The 26115-nt window shown below is 43.7% G+C and overlaps 7 protein-coding genes across 7 annotated transcripts; 4 read left to right on the plus strand and 3 right to left on the minus strand.

The window, feature by feature from the left end:
* Window positions 1-965: 965 nt before the first annotated feature.
* On the minus strand, window positions 966-2283 carry N7533_003753 (uncharacterized protein; the record flags this gene model as incomplete). Its single annotated transcript, XM_057100403.1, has 4 exons — window positions 966-1262; window positions 1287-1563; window positions 1601-1679; window positions 1707-2283. 4 exons carry the CDS (start codon window positions 2281-2283, stop codon window positions 966-968), a joined length of 1230 nt encoding a protein of 409 aa, XP_056960033.1.
* Window positions 2284-5773: 3490 nt separating this feature from the next.
* Window positions 5774-6790, plus strand: N7533_003754 (uncharacterized protein; the record flags this gene model as incomplete). The annotated part of the gene is made up of 2 exons (XM_057100404.1): window positions 5774-6158; window positions 6210-6790. The coding sequence occupies 2 exons, from the start codon at window positions 5774-5776 to the stop codon at window positions 6788-6790; spliced, it is 966 nt and encodes a 321-aa protein (XP_056960034.1).
* Window positions 6791-7185: 395 nt separating this feature from the next.
* Window positions 7186-7710, plus strand: N7533_003755 (GNAT family N-acetyltransferase; the record flags this gene model as incomplete). Its single annotated transcript, XM_057100405.1, has 1 exon — window positions 7186-7710. The coding sequence occupies one exon, from the start codon at window positions 7186-7188 to the stop codon at window positions 7708-7710; it is 525 nt and encodes a 174-aa protein (XP_056960035.1).
* A 4942-nt stretch (window positions 7711-12652) lies between these two features.
* N7533_003756 (Glucose/ribitol dehydrogenase) lies at window positions 12653-12989 on the plus strand (the record flags this gene model as incomplete). The annotated part of the gene is made up of 2 exons (XM_057100406.1): window positions 12653-12729; window positions 12809-12989. 2 exons carry the CDS (start codon window positions 12653-12655, stop codon window positions 12987-12989), a joined length of 258 nt encoding a protein of 85 aa, XP_056960036.1.
* A 2563-nt stretch (window positions 12990-15552) lies between these two features.
* Window positions 15553-16065, minus strand: N7533_003757 (Clr5 domain-containing protein; the record flags this gene model as incomplete). Its single annotated transcript, XM_057100407.1, has 1 exon — window positions 15553-16065. One exon carries the CDS (start codon window positions 16063-16065, stop codon window positions 15553-15555), a length of 513 nt encoding a protein of 170 aa, XP_056960037.1.
* A 601-nt stretch (window positions 16066-16666) lies between these two features.
* On the plus strand, window positions 16667-17233 carry N7533_003758 (retinol dehydrogenase; the record flags this gene model as incomplete). Its single annotated transcript, XM_057100408.1, has 2 exons — window positions 16667-16911; window positions 16966-17233. The coding sequence occupies 2 exons, from the start codon at window positions 16667-16669 to the stop codon at window positions 17231-17233; spliced, it is 513 nt and encodes a 170-aa protein (XP_056960038.1).
* Window positions 17234-18845: 1612 nt separating this feature from the next.
* N7533_003759 (uncharacterized protein) lies at window positions 18846-19165 on the minus strand (the record flags this gene model as incomplete). The annotated part of the gene is made up of 2 exons (XM_057100409.1): window positions 18846-18945; window positions 19059-19165. 2 exons carry the CDS (start codon window positions 19163-19165, stop codon window positions 18846-18848), a joined length of 207 nt encoding a protein of 68 aa, XP_056960039.1.
* Between the last annotated feature and the right edge of the window lie 6950 nt (window positions 19166-26115).

Below are 26115 nucleotides of genomic sequence, written 5' to 3' on the forward strand. Positions count from 1 at the left end.
TATACCTTGTAAAAGTACCCCTGTGACCAATAATTCAATGATCATGTGCACTCAGCAGAAGTTATTTAGAAAACAAGCTTTATTTCCGCCACAGACGGCTTCAAGCCCACAGAAGCCACTTCTATACAAGAAACTTCAGAGATATCCGCGGTCATAATTTGCCCCTCTGGAATATGCTGGACCATATCATCATCGACCATGACTTCTAAGCCGTTGCTATTTCCCCATAGGATACAAGCGATAAGTCTTGGGTCAACCAACATCTTTTCACAAAGCTTTTCTTTGAGATCAAGAGATGTTCGTTCCGCTAAGTAAATTACATGATGGTAGCTCGGGGCCAGCTTTCCATTCTGATTAATCTGGACATAAAAGCATGCGACTGTGACAAGGTATGGTAAGTAAGAGGCAACGAAATATATTCTGAAGTAGCAGTACGAACCAGCTATAGATGACAACGTTACAGGAGATACAGAGTTCTACATATCTCCAGCAGGGATACCTGGAAATTCAAGCGGATATTATATACTGATAGGGCTTTAATAACGATAAGATCGCACATTCAGCTCTATCGAATATCGAATTGGAGCCATGGTTACGTCCTCCATATGTTGATTGTCCATGTATTCATTTTTGATCAGATCATCTATTCTACGTGGTAAAGTGACAGAATATAAATCCGGATCATCTTGCTCGGCGCCACAAAATCCTAGAACACTCACTTAACAAGCCGATGAAAATAATTTATATATTAGAGCCAATTCGAAACGAAGGTTTTCGGTCGTCGGGGGTTTCCACGGTTTCATCAACGACTTGCCCTTCCGAGGCCAATAATTAAATTACCCACAGTTCCTCAAATTGTTGTCGTGAATTAATCTGACAAAGTCCGAGCCTAGTTCTCTGTCGGTGATCTATTGATTAAGCTTTTCGATTTTTTTCTTGATGTGTGCCACGTCGTTCGATAGTTTTCACTCAGCACCATGGTCCCGGAAAAGCTTTATCGCACAATAGCACATTTCTGAGTCATGCTCCGTGGTTCTTTTCACGCCTTCTAGTCGTAGGAGTTCCGTTTTCGTACATAGCCTGACTGGTACTCCTTTAACCCCTTTTAAGCGACTGAAGTCAGTTGACAAGAAATTGAACCTTAGCGGGATAAGGCATTCGGAGACTTTTCTCATTGGATCAGCTGTCCAGGTGACACAAAAACCATCAACATAGGTCTTTTCGAGCCAAATCTGGTGATACCCCTTACACCCAGCACTGTCCTAAAGAGGATCAATATATTCAACGGCCAAGAGCTCACTTCGGCACTTATTTGCTTCATTGCGGCCTCTACCATCTTTCCACAGTTGCCAAGATACAACTAGGTCTGACCGCTGATCTTGTTCTTCAAAAGAGACTCGCACGAACATTCTATATTGAACCAACGCAATATCCCTAATAGGTGGCTTAGAATCCGCCACCTTAAGGCTATAGGTTTGGCCCTTATTGAGGTAGGTCACCGGGTATTCATTAATATATCGAAGCATTGCTATTGGTGCCTGCAGAGTAACAGTGTAACGAAACCTATAAAGAAGATAAGTAAACAGAATAAATAATATACTGACTATTCTCGTACTTTCCCCCGTTATCATATAGCGAATCTCCACTCAAGTCTACCTCGGGGGTAGCTAAGTCAAATTCTAGAGTTTTTTGTTAGATAATATCACTTGTAGGACCGGAATAATCGAGGCTATCTACTACAGTATAATCTGAATCGTGTTGTAAGAGAAACCCTAGTGTATAGTTCGGGTATTCTTGTCGAGTTGCTTCCCCATACAGCCAATTTTGAGTCTGAGCCAACAGGGTAAAGCAGCCAGAGCCTCCCCAAAAAGTCGGCGGATCATATTGAATTAATGCGTCAAGTAGCAGTGCCAGTGTTGTGTTCCACTCTATCATAGGGGAGTGGAGGTCACCCGCTTTATTGTAGAAGACCGCGCCAGATCCTGGTAAGCTACAATTGTAAGATGTCTTCTGTTTCTTGGAGACAACTGCGGGGGAGAAGGACTCAGGGGTATTTGAAGAAATAGAGGAGTTGTTCGTTTGCCCCAATATTTGTCCAGAATTCACATTGTCTAGCTGCATAGGGCCAAAAAGCCCAGTGTCTTTAGCATAGCTAACAGGTAGCATTAGATCTTCTGCATTAATAGGAGCGCTCCCCTTTCCAATTTTACCATCGCAGCTCAAAAGTAGGTCACCAAACTTCTCCTTAAACTGGTCGATGAAGCTATTGTCTGGCTTGCGCATGATTTTACAATATGGTTGCTGAGCAAGAAGCAGCGGAAATAGAACTGGCCTAGATAGGCAGTTTTAAATGGCAAGAATGATCGGACTTGAAATAAACACCGTCGGTTGCACTAGGGGTATAACATAATTCTTAGCACAGAAAAGATTGGACAGATTTTTACGGAATTACCTTCCATCCAATAGTAGTGAAGCTGGAAAAGCAAGATGGTGACTAATGAAGGTCATGTGATAGCATTCTACTTCCAGTTAGGCCTCAGCAAAACCCGCCCGCGAAAACCCAGCCTGTTGGTTTATGTTGTTTTATTAAGTGATGCTTCAATGCTCATGTTATTGAGGGGAGTTGATTGTGTGTTGTGTTGTTGGATGTGTTATCTGTGTTGTCTAAGATACAAGTAGACTGAGTCAAGTATATATGTATGCACGTGATCCCAGCTTATCATTATCTCAGCAACCGGGATATTTCAACACTCCCACTCACTCATAACCTCCGCCAGAAGGGTATTGGCGATATCTCATCACGGTTGCCAGGCCCCATTAAAACCTCCCAAAAACCAATGGTAAAAATAGGGGTGTTCACGATAAAACGATAATGCGATACGATATCGATATCGACGATAATTATCGTGCGATACGATATTATCGTTACGATAATTGTCACGTGCGAGTGCTGGCCAATAAGAGAGCACTATTTGTAGCACTACCCATCTCCATGTTCAATATATATATCTGGTGTTGCTTGCCAGTAGTGAGTGCCACTGTGTCTTTGTAGTGAAACTTTCTACTGTGTACCATATAAATTTGTCTGGCAAATGGGGGAAAGTAAACCCTAAAGAGCATCTATAAACTCGCTGATCTCCTACAACCTGCAATTCGACAGATTTTATCGAATTCATGGTAATTGAATACTTTATTGGTGACCTCTCGCAGTCAGGATTAGACTGCGGCATATCGTACGATAACGATAATAGATCATTATCGTTATCCGCTGGAGCGGATAGTTGGATATCGATCTATTATCGTTATCGTTTTGCGGATATCGTACGATATCCAACAAATATCGTATGATATCCAACAACTATCCGCGCTAGCATAAATTTCGCTTATTTACCTATTGCAAGGTAGTCAGGGGATAGTTATGCAGCTGACAAACTCTTGGTTTTTAAGTGTTTTTTAACATGTTTTGATTTGAGTGGTATGCAAAGCGTCTTTACTATACTCTACATATGAATAATCCAAAATTTCAATTGTATTAATAATAGGAACATCCGGTAATAATGATTAGTTACATTCATTTATGTAGAATCGGTTGCGGTTGTGGCTAATTTGGTTTTTACATTTGGATACAGTTTGATTTATTGAAGATATATTTATCTTACAACCGGACTTAGACACTTTTCCAAGTTAACCATAGATCAATAAACTTCAATCTATCACGTGGCGGATAATCGGCCGATATCCAACAGTTATCCAACAGAATATCCACTTTTATTAATATGCAACCAATTAGTATCTCCAATAAATTTGAACACGTCGAAATCGTGAACATGTAGATGTTTGCCTATGCCCCCTTTTTTTCGGCTAAAAAATAGTGAGTCTCTTATACTGAGCACATCTTGATCCTATCTTTCCTTCACCTTTATATCTTGGACTCTACAATGTCTTATTCTCAGGCATCAAGCTCCCAATATAACGTGTCACAAGATACTGATTTATTATTTGACCCAGAGCTCCTTGCATCAGACAGTCTCTCTGAGATACCAAGCGACCAATTCCCAACAAGACCTACCTCAATTTTTGCATCTCCCTCTCTTCCCGTACACCCTATAGTACCAGATTCACTACAGCGTGTTGGCAAATCTCTGCAACAATCCTATATCCTTTACCCGGGAAACAACATAGATCCAGAAACAGCACGTATTCGACAGCAGTTTGTTGAATGGTGGCAACAAACACAGTATGGCCAAGACCAGGAGCTTCAAAAATATGTTGCATGGGACAGCAAGCAAAAGAAATCATATGTATAGGATTCATTTGAACAGGTTACTTATGCAACAACAGGAGAGCCTAAGGTCATATGTGTTCGTTGCAAAAATTTTGTTGTTCATCCAGGATTTCGACGTTCTAGTCCTTCGCCTATGAAAAATCATCTGAAATCTGGCCGCTGCAGACTGTAGTCAAGATCTCTACGAGGTATTAATGAGATATTACAAGAGATAGTAAGATATTATCTATTATCTATGATTATATACTAATATTATTCATTCGATCTAGCCTCAACGAGTACCAGCTACAAAGTTTGATCACAATACCTTCCAACATAAGATCCTGAAATTTGTGACAACTACAAAACTCTCATTCCGGCTTATTAAGCATCCCGAATTCAAGGAACTGATAGAATATACTCGATTTGCTGATCCGAATACCGACCTATTGATACCCTCTACACGTACTATTCGGCGTCTTTTGCATAATGAGGTCCAAACAAAGCAACAGAGCATTCTCCAACAACTGCCTCCTTGTAGCAATATAGCGATTGCTTTTGATTGTTAGACATCTCCATTTCAGCAAGCTTTCATGGCAATTACAGGATACTTTATTGATAAGGACTGGAACTATCGTGAGGTTTTACTTGGGTTTGAGCATATTCAAGGGTCCCATACAGGAGCTAATCTTAGTAAGGTTGTGCTTCGGATTTTTGATGAGCATGGTATCACTGGTCGGGTATCATCAATCACGACTGATAATACATCAAACAATGAGACTATGGTTCAAGCTGTTCAGGATATATCTCAGTCACTGACCTCAAATAGAATACCCGTCTTTCGAATTCCATGTCTAATACATATGATGCAATTATGCCTCAGAGATCTCCTTACTACTATCAAGGTAAATCCCAAAAATTCAGAGACTAAATCAGAGTGGTCAGATATACGAACAAAGTCTCTTCAAGCTACTCTGGGACAACATACAAAGAATATCGCTATGACATTAAAGAAGGTAAGTACCTTCCATCCTTAACCCAATATTTCGGCCAAAATATTATCTCTTCTATTTTTTGCCTTATTGTTAAACTGAATCGAATTATTTCTAGATCCGAGAGCTTGCTATCTTTGTGAATACAAATCCCTAACGTCGAGATGCATTCAAGGAGCTTCAAACTAGTGGTTCTACACTTCTGTTGATGCAGGATGTGCGTACACGCTGGAACTCAACATTTCTGATGTTGAACCGGGCTCGGAAGCTACAGAAGGATATCTATCGATATTGCGAGTATTATCAATATCCTCAATTTCTACTTGATACAGATGAATAGCGTCAAGTTAAATATCTTCTGATAATCACTAAGCCCTTCTTTGAGAAGACCAACATACTATCAAAGACTCGGGATATAACAGTTCATTCTGTATTCAGTATATATAATCAGCTTTTTACTCATCTTGATAAGACAAAAGAGAAGCTAGAACAGAAGGCTGTGCCCTGGAAAAAGAAGATGCTCAAAGCGATCTATTCAGCACAGAAGAAGCTTACCAAATACTACACAGCAACAGACAATAATCCATACAGTTCAATTTATGCAATTGCGACTATATTATGTCCTTCTAAACGGCTTCGATACTTCGATAATGATGACTGGCGAGGCAGTAACGATGATAACATCCAGGTAGACTGGATGAAGAAATATCGAGATATTCTACAGAAAGAGTTTGATCGATACCAAGAGCGGATCCAGCCTCAAAGATATTCCACTACTGAGCAAGCCCAGCAAGGTATAATTGATAAGAATGATGATCTTACTCTTCTTATTGATCCACACACAGCTCTACAGCCAGATGTTGATCAACCAGTCGATGAGGTTGCTGATTATCTATCACAAGGTAAGTTCTCTAACTATACAACTATTTATTATCTACTCACTATCGTAATAGGGCCTTCAAAGGGTAATCCTCGCAGATTTTGGAAAGAGCATAAGCATAAGTATCCAATGGCACGAGATATTCTCGCAACGCCTGCTAGCGGTGCAGGTGTTGAGCAACTATTCAATTATGCTCGCGATATCTGTCACTACCAACGTGGACGTCTCAAACCAGAAACCATTCGAGAGCTGATGCTACACTCCTTCTCATCTAAGTTTGAGCTACAACAAGCTGAACTTAATAGGATCAAGGAGCATCTTGAATTCGGAGATGCTCTTCTGCTGGAGGAGTCATGGAAGCCTACAGTACTATGCAATGAGATTGTTCCAATAAGCGACGATGAGGAAGAGGGTTGTAAAGAGTCAGAGATACAAGATGATTCCGATATTGAGCAAGATGCATCCTCAACACAGCCTGCTACTCAGGGTCAACAAACACAACGAAAGCGATCATATACTGCAGTTACACTCCATGATCTTAGTGAGGATGATCAGCCCCATTCTTTGTCGTTGGTTGAAGATACCCAGGTTCGATCAGGGAGGATCGGGAAACAGCCAAAGCTGCCAGCTGGTTTTGAGATTGATAGGTCATAGTCAATTCTGCAGAATTGATTTCTTTGAGCAAATCTATATATGAAATAAGGGACCAGCTTCCTGTATATATAATATTAGCCTTCATAAGTTATTCAAAGAATGCATTAGTGAACCCGAGGAGCCAATCCCTTGATCCAAGATATTACACAATGAATACCACTCAAATACCAGAGAAAATGCATAATCTGTGCAATCCAAATTAAGCAGTGCTTCTAGGCATGTTTGTCCTGTTTATTATCCGACGATTATCGTACGATATCCGCAGTCCAAAAATCTATTATCGTATCGATCGTCTGCGGATAGTTGGATATCAAATTACTATCGCTATCCGCAAAATATCCGACGATAACGATAATTATCGATCGATCGTACGATAGTGCCGCAGTCTAGTGAGAATGACGAGCGCAAGGCAAATTTTTATCCGACTTGAGAAAGAAAGCGACGTGCCGGCAATAGAAGAAGTCACCTCAACCGCATTTATGAATGCCGAGCACACAGACCACAACGAGCAATTCATTGTCCGTGGCCTCCGCGAAGCGAACCATCTATCAATCTCGCTAGTCGCCGAAGACGAAGTCACACATACTATCGTTGGCCATGCTGCAGTCTCACCTATAAATATCTCGGCTGGCTGTGAAAAATGGTACGGGCTAGGGCCAGTGTCCGTTTTACCTCAATATCAAAGAAATGGCGTGGGGTCGTTGTTGGTAGAGCGCGCGTTGGCAAATCTTCGGAGTCGCCATACGGCCGGTTGTGTTGTATTAGGAAACCCGAAATACTACACACGTTTTGGTTTCAAGGCAGTTCCTTCTCTGCAACTACCTGGGGTGCCACTGGAATATTTTATGGCTCTCACCTGGCGTAAGCCAACACCTACTGGGACTGTATCATATCATAAAGCTTTTGAGGCGTCGGCATAGCTAGCATTAGTGTGCTCTTTAACATTTTAAGAGATTTACAGTCTTCTTTCAAGAATATATTATATACTAGTTAATACAATTTGGGCTACTTGTACATCATTGCTGTATGGCTTGAGAAACAAACGGTGAGTGTCTGAGGAGTAATCTGTTTTCAAATTATAGTGTTTGGCCAATGGACGTTTCGGCAAGTATGGTCTGCCCAATGCCGGAAACTGTAATGACGGTAATTTTAGTGATCTACAAGAAATACATCAAGAAAAGATGGTGGGACTTTCTCTGACCCAAGTCGGTTTAGTGTGACCTGAGTGGGGGGGCACTGGGACAGAAAGCGTGAGTGTCCAAGGGGGTAATGGCTCCGGATGTTTACCCAGAGATGAACCGGCAAAAGGGATTAACGGAAAAAAATCGCTGCATAAGTGCTTGCTTGGTACTTTTCGAGATTTCAGATCGTAGCGAGGTATTTTACATGAGAATATTCACAGTGACGCAGATAAGTTCCGCACTGTCTATCGTTATCTACTTGCTCTCCCTCTATTCGCAATAGGCTTGACCGTGCTGATCGCTGGAAATATATTTTCAAAAACCAACGTTATTTGCAGGGCCTCTGGAATACGATATTTTATACAAACCAACACCTTGACAATAGCATGTTAGACAGAAATTGATGCTAGTGGAAGCAGGAAAACAAAATATCCCAACATCAAAAGCAGGCTAATCGATAAGTCTGCATACCAATTTATCCATACGAGGTTGGGTGTTAATATTCATCACCGAAATGATCAATTATCATCGTTGAGAAAAAGTTAAATGATACCGCAGAATTTGTTTTGAATAGTAAAAGCTCATATTTATGAAAGTTGACACAATGCGTTGTTGGTGTTTTGATTTGCTAGCTGCGTCACGAAGGTTGAAGCGAAGGTTGAAGCGACGTTGAAATCCAGGAATAAGACTTCGGAATAGTTTTCATCGAGATAAAAACTGTTAATCCAACAAAATTAGCACATAGTCAATTTAAAACGGTTCAACAGGCTACAATCTGAGGGAAAACTCGGTCGGGCTCTCGGTCACAGCTGCGCGGGCGACAAGGCGACCCCAGCACTACAAATATATCTCACAGACCTCAGCACAACGATCTCTTCGAAAACACGCCGCAGTCAGCCCAAGATAAAGAGTTGAGAATTTTCTCTTCCACCTTCCTATATTTCGTACTGACAAGATTGAATCCTGGCCTATGCCATGTGCCAAGACGAGATGGCACCCAGTAGCACAGGTCTGCACCGGAATTTAGCCTGCACCTCGGACCTTCTCTCTGTGGTACGGACCGAACCTAATCTCTCATGCTTGCGATCGTATTGACGCTCACAACACCGCCTCTAGCTTGTATATGCTCGATAAAGAAGTACGTTCATAGCAGGTATGTGCATCAACCCTAGCACTTGACACCATGCTGACGGGAATATTCCTTGAGAACCATGTCTGTTTCTATTGTTCCCACGAATAGAGTCGATGTCTCTACCTTCCCTGGATTTGCGGTCTTACTCGGGTTGTGAGAATAGTGAGTGAAGCAGAATCTCCAAGTAATCTCTACTGACTATTTATGATAGATCGCGCCGAAAGCAGCCTCGCACGTTGATTGAACGCTGGCATAATAAACCCAATTACTCTGCGGAGCTAGTGGTAGGATCTTATAAGTGGGGCTTCGTGGGTCGGGCATCCCGGGCTGACGATTCGCTAGGTAGGAAATACTTCCGGAACAAGCTTCGCGCGGTTGGTCAATGCTCCCGATCCTTTCCACTGTCACCAACAGAATCACTCGCGGCAAAGTCCACGCCGGCACATTACCATCTTTGTTGCCTATATACATGGCCATGAAGTTGGATATTGGTTCCCAGTTAAGACTTTGTCTATTATAACCTAGAATGAATTCCTAATGTTTCTTTTTCTCTGCAGGCTCAATGTCACGCCCGACGCGACCGAGCCGGGCACGACGTGCTGCATCGCGTGAAGTCACCGCATTGCCATACACCCACCCGCCTTGCTCGAATCTAAACCTGCGGCGCACGAGCCCAATGGTGCCGGCCATTGACGCTTTGTACAGTCGCGCTCCCACCGGCCAACGAAATTTGGTTGGAACATAACCGCTCCGGTCGGCATGTTGGGCCTCAATTCAGGAAGGCTCGATACTCTTCGACTGGCTAAAAGGTAGTACTGCCGAAGATGTATTTGCGCCCCATGGCCTTGCCTTTTCAATATGATATTAATAGCTATCATACGAACAGCCACCCGTCCTTCGCATGGCTCCCGACCATTTGCCGTCCCTGCGTCCGATGAAACCCTCTTTGATTGACCGGATTTGCCTCCGTCTTGGACCGAGTGAGCTGCCATCCGCTTCATGACTATTCTAAAGAACTAGTACCGAACTGCAAGTAACAGTCAATTAAGTGGGTAGAAGGCTATACCCGTTGGATACTGAACTGAATGGAATGCCAGTGAACGTTGGACAGGCTACATAGATGGGTTGATTCTAGTATACAGACGGACGTCTACCATCGACCTTGTCCTGGCTGCGGAAAACTTGACAGAATCTATGGTCAAGTGTGCAATACACGGGACAGAGCACGGCTCGGACCACCGCGCTATTGGAACCATTTTCGATACCCCGTGGCCGGTTCCACAACACCAAGAACTACTTCTGCTGGAAAATGCGCCATGGAAGGAAATCAATGCCAGGATTGCGAGCACCCTGGCCGTAACTCCGTCGAAAGGCACAGTGCTGCAGAAAACGGACCGACTCACGTTTGCGGTATGGGAAGCGGTGCACGCCCTGACTTCAAAGGCCAAAACGTCACCACACGCAAAGTGATGGTGGGCAACTGACCTGACACAGCCCCGTCACGTATACATGTACTGGAGAAATCACGCCCGCTCTGAGCGCCGGGCGGAGCGAACGTACCATACCTGGAAAAGATGGCCGAAGGTGCGGCCAAACAATATCACGATGCCATCCGGCAACAAAAGAAAAGCACTACATAAGTTCCTCGCAGACAACTAGAATATAAGGAAAGCCGCGAAACAACCGAAGTTGGGAGAGTGTGCAGCACTCGGGAAGGTACCGCACCTCACCAGAGCAGATGGAGCTACCACCACGATCATAAAAAACAAGCGGAAGAAGATTGTTGGCCAGATTCTTCCTGCCCATGCCATATGACTTTGACGATGAAGGGACTAGACCACAAGGAGCGCCAGTAGAGGTGCCTGCCATCACTATGGAGGAGGTAGAACGGCCGCTGTTGGAGGCAAAATCTTGGAATGCGCTTAGCGAAGACGGTCTACCGGCGATAGTTTAGAAGAAATATGGCCTACGATCAAGGATAGGGTCCTTGAACTATTCCAGGCATCGCTGGAAGAAGACAGGTTACCCAGGCAGTAGAGACATGCGCAGATCGTACCGCTCAAAAAGCCGAACAAGGAAACTACCCCATTGCCAAAGCATAGAGGTCGATTTCACTCCTAGCGACACTGGGAAAGATACTGGAATCGGTGGTTGTAGAAAGGATCTCACACGTAGTAGAGGCTTACGGCTTGCTCCCGACCAGCCACTTCAGAGCCCGAAAGTAGCAATCAGCGGAGCAAGCACTCTTGCTCTTACAAGAGCAAATCTAAACAGTGTGGCGTGGCCAACGGGTGTTGAGCTTGATCAGCTTCGATGTCAAAGGAGCCTACAATGGGGTTGGCAAAGAACGATTGATCCAGAGGATGAAAGTGCAAGGGATCCCAGAGGTCCTGCTCTGGTGGGTCGAGGCGTTCTGCTCGGAGCGAACGGCGACCATCCAAATCAATAGGCAAGTATCTGAGGCCCAAAGCCTCCCACAGGCTGGACTACCTCAGGGTTCCCCACTGTCTCCAATCCTTTTCCTCTTCTTCAACGCAGATCTCGTGTAGCGGCAGATCGACGGCCAGGGAGGAGCAGTTGCTTTCGTGGATGACTTTACCGCGTGGGTGACCGGACCGACCTGTTGTAGTTCAGAGTGTTGTAGTTCAGAGGCATGAATTGTGTTATCATTCTAGTGGGAAACATGAGGCTATATATACAGCGAGAAGATCAAGTTGATTTCCAATCAACTTGGTTCTCCGTATACATACTTCAGGATTAATTCCGATGGTTTGGCTTGGTTCCTGATCTACACCAGCCTCATATCAACAAAAGGAGCTAAGGCAGAGAGTTGGGGATGCGTGTAGTAGCGTATCGGGTCTGCTGGGAGGCTCAAAAAGATGTAAAAAGGCAAACCAGACAACGTCTCGAGGGTGAAGACGGTCCAGGCCGTATTGGACTTCGCCGATGCGTCACAACTGTTTCGCAGCCGCCCGCCACAAGGGCAGCCTAAAGATGGGAACGGCAATTAGGGCCACGGTAGGCCGTGACGAGGCTCTAAGTTCGTTATCAAGACATTGAACACTCTACATGTACGCAAAGGGATATATATAGTTGTATGCTGCATATCACCGTCGAGGTGAGGGGTCAGGGTTAAATCATCATCATCATCAGCGAGTGCATAATGGCTGGACATTTAGGGTATGCTGTATGCCATTTGAAGAACATATCATCCAAATTATAATCCATTGATCTGTTTTGCCGTCCGCGTGACCAATTTATTTCACAGAATAAACTACTTTAAAACGGTGATGATTGATTAGTCTGTGCTTTTCTTGCGCCCGCATCCGCACCCGCGCCTGCACCCGCACCCGCACCCGCACGTTCGGTTGCAGCGTGTTCCTTGACCCTCTGATCCTCCCTCCAGATGCTAACGCATCTTTACTTGAGGCAACCACCCACAGCTACCTTATGTGAGTAGAATATGTATATATAAGGGCAAAATAGCACGTAGTCTAGCCTTGAAGCATTGCCGCCCTCTCACCAGTATTATTACGCAAATTTCTAGTAATGATTAATGATCCGCACAGTTTCATCCCTGCTCTCGCCGGGAACGTTGCCATAATAACAGGTGGCCACACAGGACTGTATGACACCCTTCTTAACATATTTGATTTATTTTCTCTTATATCTGGAGATATGGCCCTAACTTCTCTGATGCAACAGTGGCTTCGGCACCAGCATCGAGCTTGCGAAACACGGCGTCCGTGTGTATATTGCCAGTCGATCCGAGGCAAAATTCAGAGATACGAAGCAGGATATCATTGCCGAGCATCCGGAGGCAGATATCCGGTTACTAAAGTTAGACCTGGCCGATTTGGACAATGTTCGTGAGGCGGCAGAATAGTTTTCTCAGTTAGTCATTACCTACGGCAGACGATAGAGAGGTTGGGGCCAAAATTCAAATAATGCCGGCAGAAAAGGTCACTAGCCCTAATATGGAAGGTTCATACCCTAGGCTTGTATATTTCTGCCAAAATATGTTAAGCAAGTATTTCTGGAGAAGGGCAAAAAGTGTGCCTCTATTCAGAGGTTATGACAGAGTTAGACCAAGGCCTCTGGAATTCTAGATGCATAAAACTATATCTTTAAAATCCTGCCTTCTCATTTACTATACTATGAGTTAACTAACTCTGATTGTTTGTAGGTGCTCAAAATCGCCCAAATATGCAGTTTCTGAATAGTTTTAACCTGCCCTTATACCCCTAGAGGCCCTACTACGTATACTTGGTGGTGATATAGCCGGTGATGCTTCTACCTGAGGGCCTCTGGTGCCACTGCGTCTTGCACCACCATATCACAGCGTACTTGAAGGATCTCTTAGCTGCGGTGTATCCTAATATGGCGTAACCTGCCGCTGAGGAGTAGCCCTTAAAGTAGCCTCTCTCCTAGCGTCAGTAGCCGGCTGTTCTGGTAGTGGGAGGGTCGTCTAATTGCTAATATTACTGGCCAAGCTCGATTCGCGGCTTATTATAGACTCAGGTTTGATATAAAGCTGTTCCTCCTCATGTATAATAACAACATAAATCTGACGAGCTCTACCGGCTAAATCAAAACGCTCGCAGAGATTTGTAGTACATTGTATATAAACTTCTGTAGCGGATAGGATATATAGCTCCCTCTTCCCCTTTTGACCTTTTAGGCCTGTGGCTAACTAATATCGGTCGGTAGGCATTGCTAAATATACCCCGAGATCAGGACTAAGCATAGGCAGAAGATATCTTGTAATAAAGTCGTTAAAGCCATAAATTGTCTGTGGAGGAACCTACTAGGAAACATTACCTGTATTAAAGTGCCTATTAGCAAATTGGAACATACCTTGATTAAATTAAATAATATCGATATCTAAACTTACTAAGCTCCTCAAACGTCCATGATTTTCTCTCCAGTGATGGTCTTCGCCAGAGACAGAAGTGGATAAGAGTTGGGGCCTGCTGTGGTGGCTCAGGCCTAGTAATGTGTTCTGGTCTAGTCCTCTTTATCTCTTGCTTGCGAACTCTACCTGCCACTCGTTAGTGTATTATACTATAGGGGTTAGGAAGCAGGTTATAGCTTGGTATAAGCTGAGAGGGTCTTGTCGGTGCTGCTCCTTGGCTAGTAGTATAGGTAGAGGAGGAGGATGGTGAATCGTCATACGGCCCTGTCAAATCGACTAGATTAGGCGTATCGCTGGAATAATAGGCCATTTGGTTGGTAGTGCTTTGTGGAAGATACTCAATAGGATATGCTAGGATATTAGGAGATTCCTGGACGTTAGATAATACTAGAATATCTTCTACAACCCCTAGAATAATAAAGTTCTGACAGAACTAGTGCTTGATATTTATTAATCTCCACTTTTATCTCTAACATAAGCCAAGTCTGCGAGCCGCTCCCTTAATTTTATGCCTAATCAGAAGATATAGTGGGCTTCTCGTACAGTGATAGGATTGGAATAGCACCTATTTGGGTATGATAGACGGCTCGCTCTCGTAGCCAAAGGTAGATCTCCATATATGGGTGGGTGCCATCTCGTGCTGGTGGCCTTTCAGGGTCAAACTGTATTTGTAGCAGCTGAGTATGGCACTATTCTATAGTATGTATGGGGAGATATTCGTTAGCATCCCAGCCATCCACGTTATATTGTATAGCACTAAGCAAAGTAGGGTCAAGCGTATGCTGGTAATTCTTGATATCCTGTCTATCAGTATCCTGCCCTGGATAGTAGTAGTTTATCTATGGCTTGCCTGGAACACTATAGGGGCGTCCTTTCTGCTTCCTTATACAATAGGAGTTCCATATCAGTATAAATTCTGTGTATGTGTCCTTAATAGAAGGTATATAGACAACAAGAAGAGTAATCTGGTTAGGGATAGTCGCCTGAAAGTGGCCCTGGTCCTGTAGCCAAATAAAGAGCTTACGCCACACGAAATTCATAGAGCTTGTAAGCTGTCCCCACTAGGACTCGATGCGTTGATTTTAGACACTACGGCTATACCAAAAGCAGTCAGAAAACTGAAGTATTGGATCAATATCAATGGCTTTCCATAATGTATAGTGAGTATTGGCGATCAGCATCGTCTCAGTGCCTAGGTTGGAGCGGATAGTGCGCAGTTGGAAGCCAGTAGCCAATAATGTATCTATATATTGACGGAGAACGCTGAAACTAGTTCGCGTGCTTATACCTAGGGTAGACAGTCAGATACTCAAAGACCTTAGAATGACCCTATAGCGGTGCGTATACCAACATAGAACCAGGTAACATAACGCGAATATCCATCAATCACAGTATATATCTCGATCCTATAAGGCTCTAGCTTCATATATCCATCAATGTGCTATACAAAGTTTGGCCTAGGGCATTGATAGGCACCACGTGACCTCTGGAGATTGGTCGAACGACGCTCAAGAGTATCAGGGCGCAAAGAACACTAAATATCGAAGATTCGGTCTCTTGCATAGATATGCCTATAACGGCGTAAGTGGGCATAAAGGTGACCCCGTCCGTACTCTTCAATAAGCCCAAAGCCTTGTTCCTCCTCCAGTACCTCTAGTATCTTGTCCTTCTGCTGACGCTGCTCGTCCTTATCATCAATGCGAAGGCGTATACTAAGCCGCCTATGGATTTGCTTAAGTGAGTTATTAGAGATAGGAGTGCCATCACGGGTGAGAACTTCGAGTATCTCTTTCGGAGACAGATTACCCTTACAGATGAGTGTCTTGACGCGTATTTGTAAGGGTCTGTTATTGGTGATGCCTGTGGGTGCTCGTCGCTGGATACACCAGGCCTGCGTACGGCGCTTGAATGTTCTGGGAGAGATTTGGAGACCATGATTTTGGTGCAACATGTCTAGTATGACATTAATAGGCGTATTTTGGGTCAGGAGAACAATGACTTGGTCCTTATAGGGCTCCATGTTGACCTGGGGTCGTCCAGCAGGCATGGTAGAAGGCCAGATTTGTCAAAAACGCGTATCTTAGAGATTTGAGCTCTCAAAACTGGCGAAGATTCGTAAAGATTAGTATGGTGAACCAAAATCTGGAAGAATGTTGGAAAATCTGGCATTTTGGAGGTTTCGGTCTAACTGACCAACACCACTCTATCTATAACGTACCCCCACTGCGCTATTGATAGAGCATACGGAGATCTGGTTGGTGGTGTACTTAGCGGTCAAGCCAGGCGGAACTCATCGCGGTGAGGCTAATGATTGGGTCAGGAATTTTGGCCCCTGCCTCACTATCGGCTGCCGTAATTACCGACCGACCTGTGGTGTGTGTGAATATTGCTCTGGCTAATGAAGGTATAGCCAGGAATCAAGTCTTTATTTACTTATCAATAATGCTGGCGTATGTTATATCCCTATCCTCATGAGACATGACTTACATGCTCTAGGTTATGTGCGTTCCGTACGAGGAAACAAACTAAGGATTTGAAATACAGATGGCAGTATGTATATCCCATACGATAGCTTTCTTGGAGCAATCTTTGATACAATTTAGGTGAACTATATAGGTCATTTCCTGTTCACAGAGCTCCTTCTCCCAATGCTCCAAAGAGCTACAGAGAAGGCCGACAAGGGAAGCGTGCGCATAGTGAATGTATCTAGCGACGGGCATGCTAAATTGGCCCCGAAAGAGGGTATAGTCTTTTCGGATATGAACATGAAGAACTTTTCTGTCTGGGCTCGGTACGGCCACTCTAAGCTTGCCAACATATTGCATACGAAAGAACTGGCCAAAAGGTACCCCGACATTCTTACATTTTCTTTGCATCCGGGAACAGTGAAGACGTATGTAAACTTTCCCTGTCCAGTCACCCAGGACTCGGATCTAATGTTACTTAGGAACTTATCCGCAGGGCCAATCTCATCAACACCGCTCTATCGGCTGATTAAACCGCTTATCGAGCTAGGTACGCCTGGCCCACGGAAAGGGGCAGCGAATATCCTCTTTGCTACTGTGTCGCCCAGCTTGAAGAGAGAGGCCGACAATGGAGCATACTTGTTGCCAGTTGGAAAGGTTTCGGCGCCAAGTAAAGCTGGGTCAGATACAAAAATAGCGGAAACCCTCTGGGACTGGACGGTAAAAGCCCTCAGAAGTCGGGGGTACTGAAAGGGGCGGATCATGTAGCATCTCATCTACTAAGCCCGTAATCGATGACCTGCCAATACAGCAAGCACATTATCATCTCCACCAAATTTCTTCAGCAGATGAAAGTATCTCCATCCCTGGCGTATAAGTGTCAATTCTTCGCAATCGATGGCTGCCAACACCATCCCTGTGCGGCTAATAAAGGCTACGCACTCATCATGATGATCTGACGCTGCGGCACCGGTGAATGCAGCCCAGGTAAACACTTCCGGGGCTTTACGGATCCAGTATAAAGGCTCTATTTGCGCCAGGTGTTTCAAAAGCTGTCGAACTTCGTGATTGAGAGTAGTGTATTGAATTTCCTCGCGGTGCGATTGTCGACGAAGTATTTTCCAAAATATTTGGCAGCAGAGCTGGCAGCATATATTTAGCCTTTGATGCGTTGAAAGAGGGTGATTATATTCGGCCGTGCCCATCGAATCACTTGTTGGTGCATTGGAGAGCACGCGCTCAACTTCAGCAGCAGTGCTACAGTGTTCAACCTGGATTAAATGACCCAACTGCGAGATGGCTTCGTAGACGTCCAATATTGCATCCACAGAACCCTTTTCAAAAATTGATTCCGTATTGCTAAGAGTGGCCCTGGACACTAAATTTCGAATCAGGGTATTTAGGCGAATTAATTCAGAGTATAAGCAATCCCAAATGGGGAGCATGTCGAAGATGCAGGCAAATGATATCATTACTCTAGAGATGTGATTAATAAACCGATCAGCTCGGAATTTAATAATGATCACATACATTTTGATGATGGCAATCAGAGGTCCTATATCGTCGCGGAAGTTTTTCAGTGCGGCAAGGAGCATCTTTACCAAGCCTTTTTGGTGAGCAGCTGCTGACCCTCGATCAAGTGAGACCATCTACAGCCCATCATGAGTATCTGTTTCACATATCTTGTCATGCCAAAATATACTAACACTAGAATATAGCAAGGGTATTACCGCTCCAATTGTTCCATAGGTCAAGACTAGCTCAGCTTGTGCTAACCGTTCATTGATTAAGCGGATAGCCCAGGTCTGATGATACAGGGTTAGCGTGGTATTCGGCCGGCCCAGCAACATGTCAATTGAAGCGGATGCACTGAACAATGTGGCGTGGAATAGGCATGGATCGGACATGGTGTGCAGCATCCACTGCGAACGGAGATGGTGGGCCAGGCTGTCAGCTACCACCGTACCCGAGGGTAAAGCTATAGACGTGAGAACTCCAGGTTGATGAGTAAATATCGAATTCAATGAGTGACCGTCGTATGACTTACAGAATTGTATTAGGTCCGACATGTATGAGCGGTATCTAATAGGAGATTCGAATGCCATTCCCATTTCTGACAATAGAGAAAAATCTAATAGTGGCTGGAGCTCGTATCTAGTTGCTTCGGGATTATCGGGTGCAATGAGTGGAGCTTCGAAGCTATTCGTTCGGTATATACAACTGGTGCCGACTCTGAAAGCAAATCGCGTCAGTCTGATTCTTGAGGACCAATCATGGCCACACTCGGCCGTGTCAGCCAATATTCCGACTATCCTAGATATACCTCACACAGCGAGAGCAACTTGGGATGATACGATCACATCTACGTCGATGCACCGTACATGACATACACGTGACCGGCCACACGCTTTCCACCAATGCTACTGGTTGAGTCGGCTGGGCGACACATTCCGATGGCGGGACTGTTGGATATTCGTAGGGCCTATCTAACCTATTCGATACGCTGGGTTTAGTCTTCATGTTATGTGTACCCATCTTGATCCTCACTATTGACGTTATCGGCGGTCAAACATACTTCTTGCATCGAGAGCAAATTGGAAGCCGCTTATCGCATCGTCGCTTGCCCGACTTGCAGGTCAGACAGGCCAGTCCAGCTCTGGCATGTTCAATTCCCACAGCCATTTCTCTACAAACTGGACTATGAAAATGAACGGATATCGATTGATATGCCGAAAGTCCCGAGAAAGTGGTTAGTGGAGAACATGGCAGATTGGGATAACATGTCCTCGAGGAAATGACTTAGACGGTGAAGAGTTAATCCGTTCCCACTGATGCCAAGACCAATCACATGACCTCTCTCTGGCTGTATCTAGGCCTCGCCAAAACCCGCCCACTGCTAGACCTGTACATGGCCCATGGGCCGGCCCATTTGGGTCGGCCCATATCCCATTAATGGGCCGGACCAAAACGGCCCAATGGCCCAAATATAGGGCTTTTTCTAGGGCTAACATGCATTGCATAAAATATGAAGATTAAGCGAGATCTTGGCTGTAATGCTGTGGTTTCGATAATAAAGTGATTCTGTGATACAGTAGTGATTTTTATATTGAATCAGATACAGTAAGAGCAGAGATGTGAATGAAATTTTAGATTATATTAAGTAGTATATCCCTGTAGCCGTATCGAAGGTATCCGGGCCCTCCCTGAAGCACGCTGAGTATTAGATTGCTTAGGTAGTAGAGGCTCTTCTTCCGCAGAGCCTCCTGCCTCATCTGATGTCTCCTCTTCAGCTTCATAATTATCTCTTTTTCGCTTTGTATGATGCTGTAGAGGAGTTTCTTCTCCTTCTCCTCCTCCTCCTCCTCCCTCCTCCTCCTCCTCCTCCTCCTCCTCCTCCTCCTCCTCCTCCTCCTCCTCCTCCCCCTCCCCCCTCACTAATCTCTATAATCTCCTGTAGTATATGCTTTGTGGTATCCTCCTGTTGAATATCTATCTCGTACTCTGTTTTATATTCTCGTATAAAAGCAAGTTGCTCCTCCTTAATATCAAATCGATTAGCATACATTAGCAGTATGAGATCCTGAATAGTCGTTGTATGGAGAGAGCCGCGGCGATAATGACAGATATCGCGGGCAGAATTGAATAAGCGCTCTACACCTGCACCAGTAGCTGGGACAGAAAGCATGTCTCGAGCAATTGCTGTAAGTACTGGGAACTGCTGCTCATGGTCCCTCCAGAAATCAAGTGGGGAAGTGAGTATAGTACCTATTGAATGAATAGTTAGAGAGGTATGTATTGAAACTGTGTTTTGGGAGAATACTTACCCCCTTCAGATACTGATGGAGCTCTGAGAGTGGTACTGCGGGTCGAGCTCTATAACTATCAAGTAATATTTCAATCTCTTGAACAGGCTGTGGGTAAGAAGGCCCTTCAGATTGTGAGCAAGTATCATGGAGTTGAACTTTATAGGCAAGAATTTGCTGCTCGAGTGCTGCTTTATATTTACCTGCAAAGTCCTTATCTTGCTATTTAGGGGTCTGAAAGAGCTTAAGCTTATACTGCGGCGCTAAGATAGTTCCATTGGTATATATGTTGATAAGCCCTGGAGTATCAGTCGCTGAGTAATAGTCCTTGAGCTTATTTCTTGCTTTATCCAGTGTCTGAAGTATCTGATGTTTCTATAAGTATGACAGAGTGACTCCCTTGGTTCACACCCGTTGGCCCTATAATTCACTCCCATACAACCTTCTATCGGCAGCGACTTTCTAGCGAACTCGGTTATGATGCGTGATTTGACACTTTGATCTTCCGATCGATTCCTGTCCTCCATAAGGATTGCCACATTTCACCTTTGGAGTATTCGATTAGCTTATAGCCACGTTTGGGAGGGAAAAGTTATCTTTATATCGGCGGTTTGGCAAAAAGGTCAGTTGGTTATTCTATCTTCCAACTTTGAGAACGTACTCCTTCTCTTTACTTATGATGTAGCCTATGGGGGAAGCTTTGAAACGCTGTCTGCATTGGCCACAGGTAAAACAGTTGGATATACTCGATCTAGCACCAATTGTCAGCAAATGGCGTAAGGTGGGTGTTCGCCACTGACCGTGCTCGCGGCCTACATGAGAATCCCAATACCAGCCACAATATACTATCCCGATCAGACTTGTAGGAACGGCTGAAGTAGTGCTGTGTCTCACTGCTTCTCTATATTAGTAAGACTTTTGGCGACTGAGGGTTGTAGAGACTTGCCGTTAATGTAGTCTGGTATCAGTGAAGGCCAACTAAAGGTGTAGCGGGCTCAGCTCGATTATGGGTGGACGATGGCCCAGGATCACTTGGTATTACTGCAAATGAATGTTGGCAATATCTGCTAATGTATATCTGTTTTGTCCTTGCTGTTCGGATAGTAGATAAATTTCCAAATATGCCAGGACAAAGTCCCGTTGAAAGAGAGAATTGTGGTGTTTGTCCCGGGTAGACTAGGAACTAACCCGAAACGACTGCTCTCGTGGCGAGAGATTTGGGGTAGATCGAGCACTGCGGTCTGCCTTGTTACTTGCTTAGCTGCAACAAGGGCTTGACGAAGATATCCTTCAGACTGTGGCTAAAAGCTTGATTTATTACTGGTTGATGCTATTCTCGGGGAATCTGTGGTATTTCTCGGTGGTTATCGATGCTACACTTCCCTTTGTTGTTGTCGGATGCTGTGATCACTCAGTCGGCCTAGTATGGGACTTGGCCATGCCTGTCGGGATACGAAATATTTCTAATGTAGTGACAGTTAACATTTGATCGGACAGGTTGAATCTAGAAGAGGTGATAGTAGGTTGGTACTCCACCATATGGCCAACTGGAGGGCATCGAGCCTTTATGAATTGGGCCCGCTAAACGCGCTAGGCGAAGTGGCTTTGTTAACCGTGTCTTCAGAAACAACAAAGACGCAAGTGTAGTGAGATTCAGTAGCTTGGCCATTTAGGCTGTGGAAGTTGATTTAGTTTCGAAGACGAGGGGAATATAGCTCTGTCAGGTTGAGTGTAAGATTGAAGCTCGCCCTATGACGAAAAATAATTATCAGCGATCTTTGCTGAGGGACAGAGAGCTACGAACGGATTAGTAATCGTGCGGAAATTGAGATGTAATAGCTAGCATTGGGAATGGGCAGGGCCAAAGCACAAGTGTGACTTATAAGACATTGAGCGACTTGCGATAGAAAGTTCGCTATCCTATATAGAGGATCTTCAGCACCTGATATCTGCCTTTTAAATTGCTGTATTATTCAAACTTACGTGATCACTTATTGCTGTCCGTTATAGGGGACTGTATGGAGGATGGCATCTATTTATTATCAATCATCAGTAGGTAGGCAGCTCATTAAGGTAACTTGTAACTCACTGTGCTCGCAGCTTGGACCATTCAGGACCCCGAAAGGTTCTTCAATGGGTGCTCAGCAGAATAGCGGAGGCGGGGCTAATATTAAGCATCTTCTGCATTAGCATAATTTCAAATGACTGGGTAGCTACACTCACTATTCGAAGACTTGATTATTGAGAAAGATTAGGCTATTGCGATATAAGAGGTTAACTCATTTCATTGTATAGTTTGGAGGTCAATCGATACCAGAGAGTAGCTACAGAGACGAATCACGCCCGATATTTTTTCACCCAAAATCATAAAGGATGCTTGTGAACGACTGTTCTGCTGGCGAGGGACTGGGTATTTATAGCAATTTAGCCAGACATTCAGTCTGTGTTAATAAGATCATCATTATGAATTGTGAGGGCCTAAGCTTAAACTACTCTTCAATGATAACTGGCTCAATATTTCATTACTGGTTCGAAGCAGCTCTCAGAGGTATTGTATTTTACATCTGGTGATCCGGAACATACAAAATATTTTCTGGCTGTTCGCTCGTGTAAACAGTCGTGACGATGCCGTAGAAAATAATTGATGACAGTTATCACCATTCACCACTATTAGTCCGCACTTTATTGCGACAGGCGAGGTGACGAGGTTATGTCTTTCATTTCACTCACCAGTGATACCCGTTACTCCACGCAACGAACACCTCATTAAAGACAGGCAAACACTATACCATATTGCGACCCTAGATCCCTATTAGCCAGACCGTAGGATTCTTTATTGCCTAACTCGTATATTGGAGAAAATCTATTACACCTATACAATATCAAGCAGATACAAGCTATGGTGCAGCGTGGGACTAATTCGCTTAGCCTAAATCTCGGGAAAGAGCTCCTTATATCGTGAGTGATCCACTAGATCGATTATATTTTCGCAGAACAACTCTTCCTGCTATCGACCTTGTCTTTGCGTATAGCAATACTTACATCGATCTCCTAGGAACTAAGTGAACACGAGAAGATGGTTACTGTACTACTACAAGGAAACATTAGCTAATTAGTGTCACCAAAGGCCCACTTGCGTATAATTCTTTAATGAAATGATTGGTTGATAATTGGGATGGTTCTCAGGGGCCTATGGGTCGTGAATATTGATGCGATCATTGGCTACCATTGATAGAGTGATATTTATGGAGGAATAATTAGCTAATCGGTGCCACGAATGATCCATATGTGCTACGAAGCCTTAGTGGAATTGATTGGTCCAAACTCGGCTATGGGCTCCTGGGAACCTGAACCTGCCATTACACCTACTATAATTGGATAGCCTGTCAGTAATACCTACATAGAATTCCCGGGAACTAAGTGGATATGTGAAATTGGGTACCGCTGCAAAGAGATATAAGCTAATCAGAGCTATGAATGCCTATAGACGTACAAGGCCTGAGTGAAATAATGGCTAATATCTTACCCTGACTCCCGGGAGCCTGTGGTCGTCAATATCAATGCTATTGTTGGATGCTATGGATACTAATGATATATGCCTAAAAATAATGGGCCAATCGGTGCCGTGAATAACTCGAATGCACTAACACCTTTAGTCTGCCACATAGAGAAGACTGCTTGGATGAGCAATTTGACTAAATAGAATAGATCTTTATTGTTTAGGGGTATGAATTGTCTTATTAGTTTTTGAGGGAAATATAAGGCTATATATACAACATAGAGCTAAGTTGATTATAAATCAAATTGATTGTCTGTATAGACACCTCGGAGTTAATTTCGATGGTGCGGCTTGCTTTCTGATCTGCACCGGCCTAATATCATAATAAGTCATATTGTAACCCTATTTATCAACCAGCCCAACCACAGAATTAGAGATGTTCATTCGAGTCTTAGTATCTACCTTAGAATATCATAGTAAGTATATCGGACCTGTCTAAAAGAGGTCAGGCTGATACAAGCTATGATACAGCGTTGTATATAGTGATCTGTATAGCCTTATCTCATAATATATTCCCTTGTTCTCCCGCCTGATCTTACTGTAGCAATCTTCTTTTCTTACGTTTCTAGAAATTTTGTAGATTGACAGATGGCTTTAGCATAAGAGCTATAGAATTTCTGCTGTATTCGACCGTGACATTGTAATTATCTGAAGTTATATCCATTCCCTGTATTAAGCTATGGACAGGGAATGGAACAAAGCGGACTGATATTTTAGGATCGTAGCTCTCTATGGGTTGTCTTTTACTAAGCCCCTTAATGTAAAATCCTTCTTACGTGGTGTAAATTGAGCTCACACGAAAAAGCTCCAACCAAGCTTTACTGCCGTTTCACTCTCCTTCCTTGTCATTGGAACTAATGATATGGTTGATTCAGCATTGACAATTTGAATTTGCTGATCTTTCGGAATGACCTAATTTGTTTTAACTAATGATATAAAATTGTATTTACGCAATAGACTGGTTGTAAACCGCCCGCATAGTACAAATGATGAGCTGGATCTAACCTATGTCAGATCTCCCATAATGTAAGCTTAAATGGTGTTTAAATTACTTCAAGAGCAATATCCTATTTTCTTGAAATCGCGCCAAGGATAGCGGCTCCTAGCAATATAAGACCCATGTTTGACAAATAAGTCAAGACAATATGCAGCTTCTTCTGCCCTATATAGCACCTTTTACTAATAATAAGCACCATGCCATTTCGCTGAGATAATCCAAGAAAAGCAGGAAAGGAGTGATGACATAAATGTGATCTAGCATAAATGCCCCAGTAAATATAACGAAAACCTTTGGCACTATAGAAGCTAAAAGCATATACTCGGCATACGACACGTGCTGATCGCTGTATAATGGATTGCTGAGCTACTGACAGCCGATGCGGAGAAACCAGGCCAGTACAGTACATATCGATTAAGTAGGAACAAAGTCGCACCATCGGAAATAATTTTCGCAGTATCTATTTGCAGAAGAAAATTGATTATAAGTCAATTTGGCTTTTCTGATATAAATAGCCTCATATATTGCTCCCGAAATAACACTTCTGTGAATTGCAAATGTATATGGTGGACGTCCTCCCTGGGTATTGCCTCGGTGACTGTAAATACGTCAGGTTTGCATCAAAAGAGGCAAAAAGGGAGAAAAATAAAAAGAATACTACAAGTCTCCCACCTGAAATGACGATAAATAAGATGTGAACTAAGGTTCTTATGTAGCCTCTAAATCAATCGCTTTTCTACGGTCATTATTTGTACTAAACATTCTCAAAATGACTTTTAGCCCAGAATAAAGCTACCGGACGGATATATTTTATTAATAAATACCCAAACTCATCCAGGTACTAAAAGGACCGAAAAACTAGAGCCTCTGTCCAAGACACTCAATAAATATAGGCAGTAAGTAGGTGTGAAGTCTAGTTTTCTGATAGAAGAGCAGTGGCCATCAAGTGGTTAAGAAAAAAAATGATGACGATATAGAGTGCAGCGACAAATCCATGTGTGAGGAAACTCGATATTGAATACCCTGTGCTTTCAATGGCTTAGTCTTATTATACCTTACAATTAGTTAGTAGTTGGGTCTTGGGATCCGTCAAAATCTGGGACGCAGTTATCGGTCAATGCGCGCGGATATATTGATGACAAAAAATGTTAAACTATTTGTGCCCGTAGATTACAAAAGCTAGTTATTTAGCAGACTAGGGAGCTTGTGGTGATTGGCTTGGAAATCCAATATGGGGAACTAAGATTATAGACCATATAAAATACCTGAGGGT

This window comes from Penicillium manginii, assembly GCF_028828005.1.
Source record: "Penicillium manginii strain IBT 31320 chromosome Unknown utg000004l:1.0-7231830.0:1.0-7236170.0, whole genome shotgun sequence".
NCBI classification, from domain to species: Eukaryota; Fungi; Ascomycota; class Eurotiomycetes; order Eurotiales; family Aspergillaceae; genus Penicillium; species Penicillium manginii.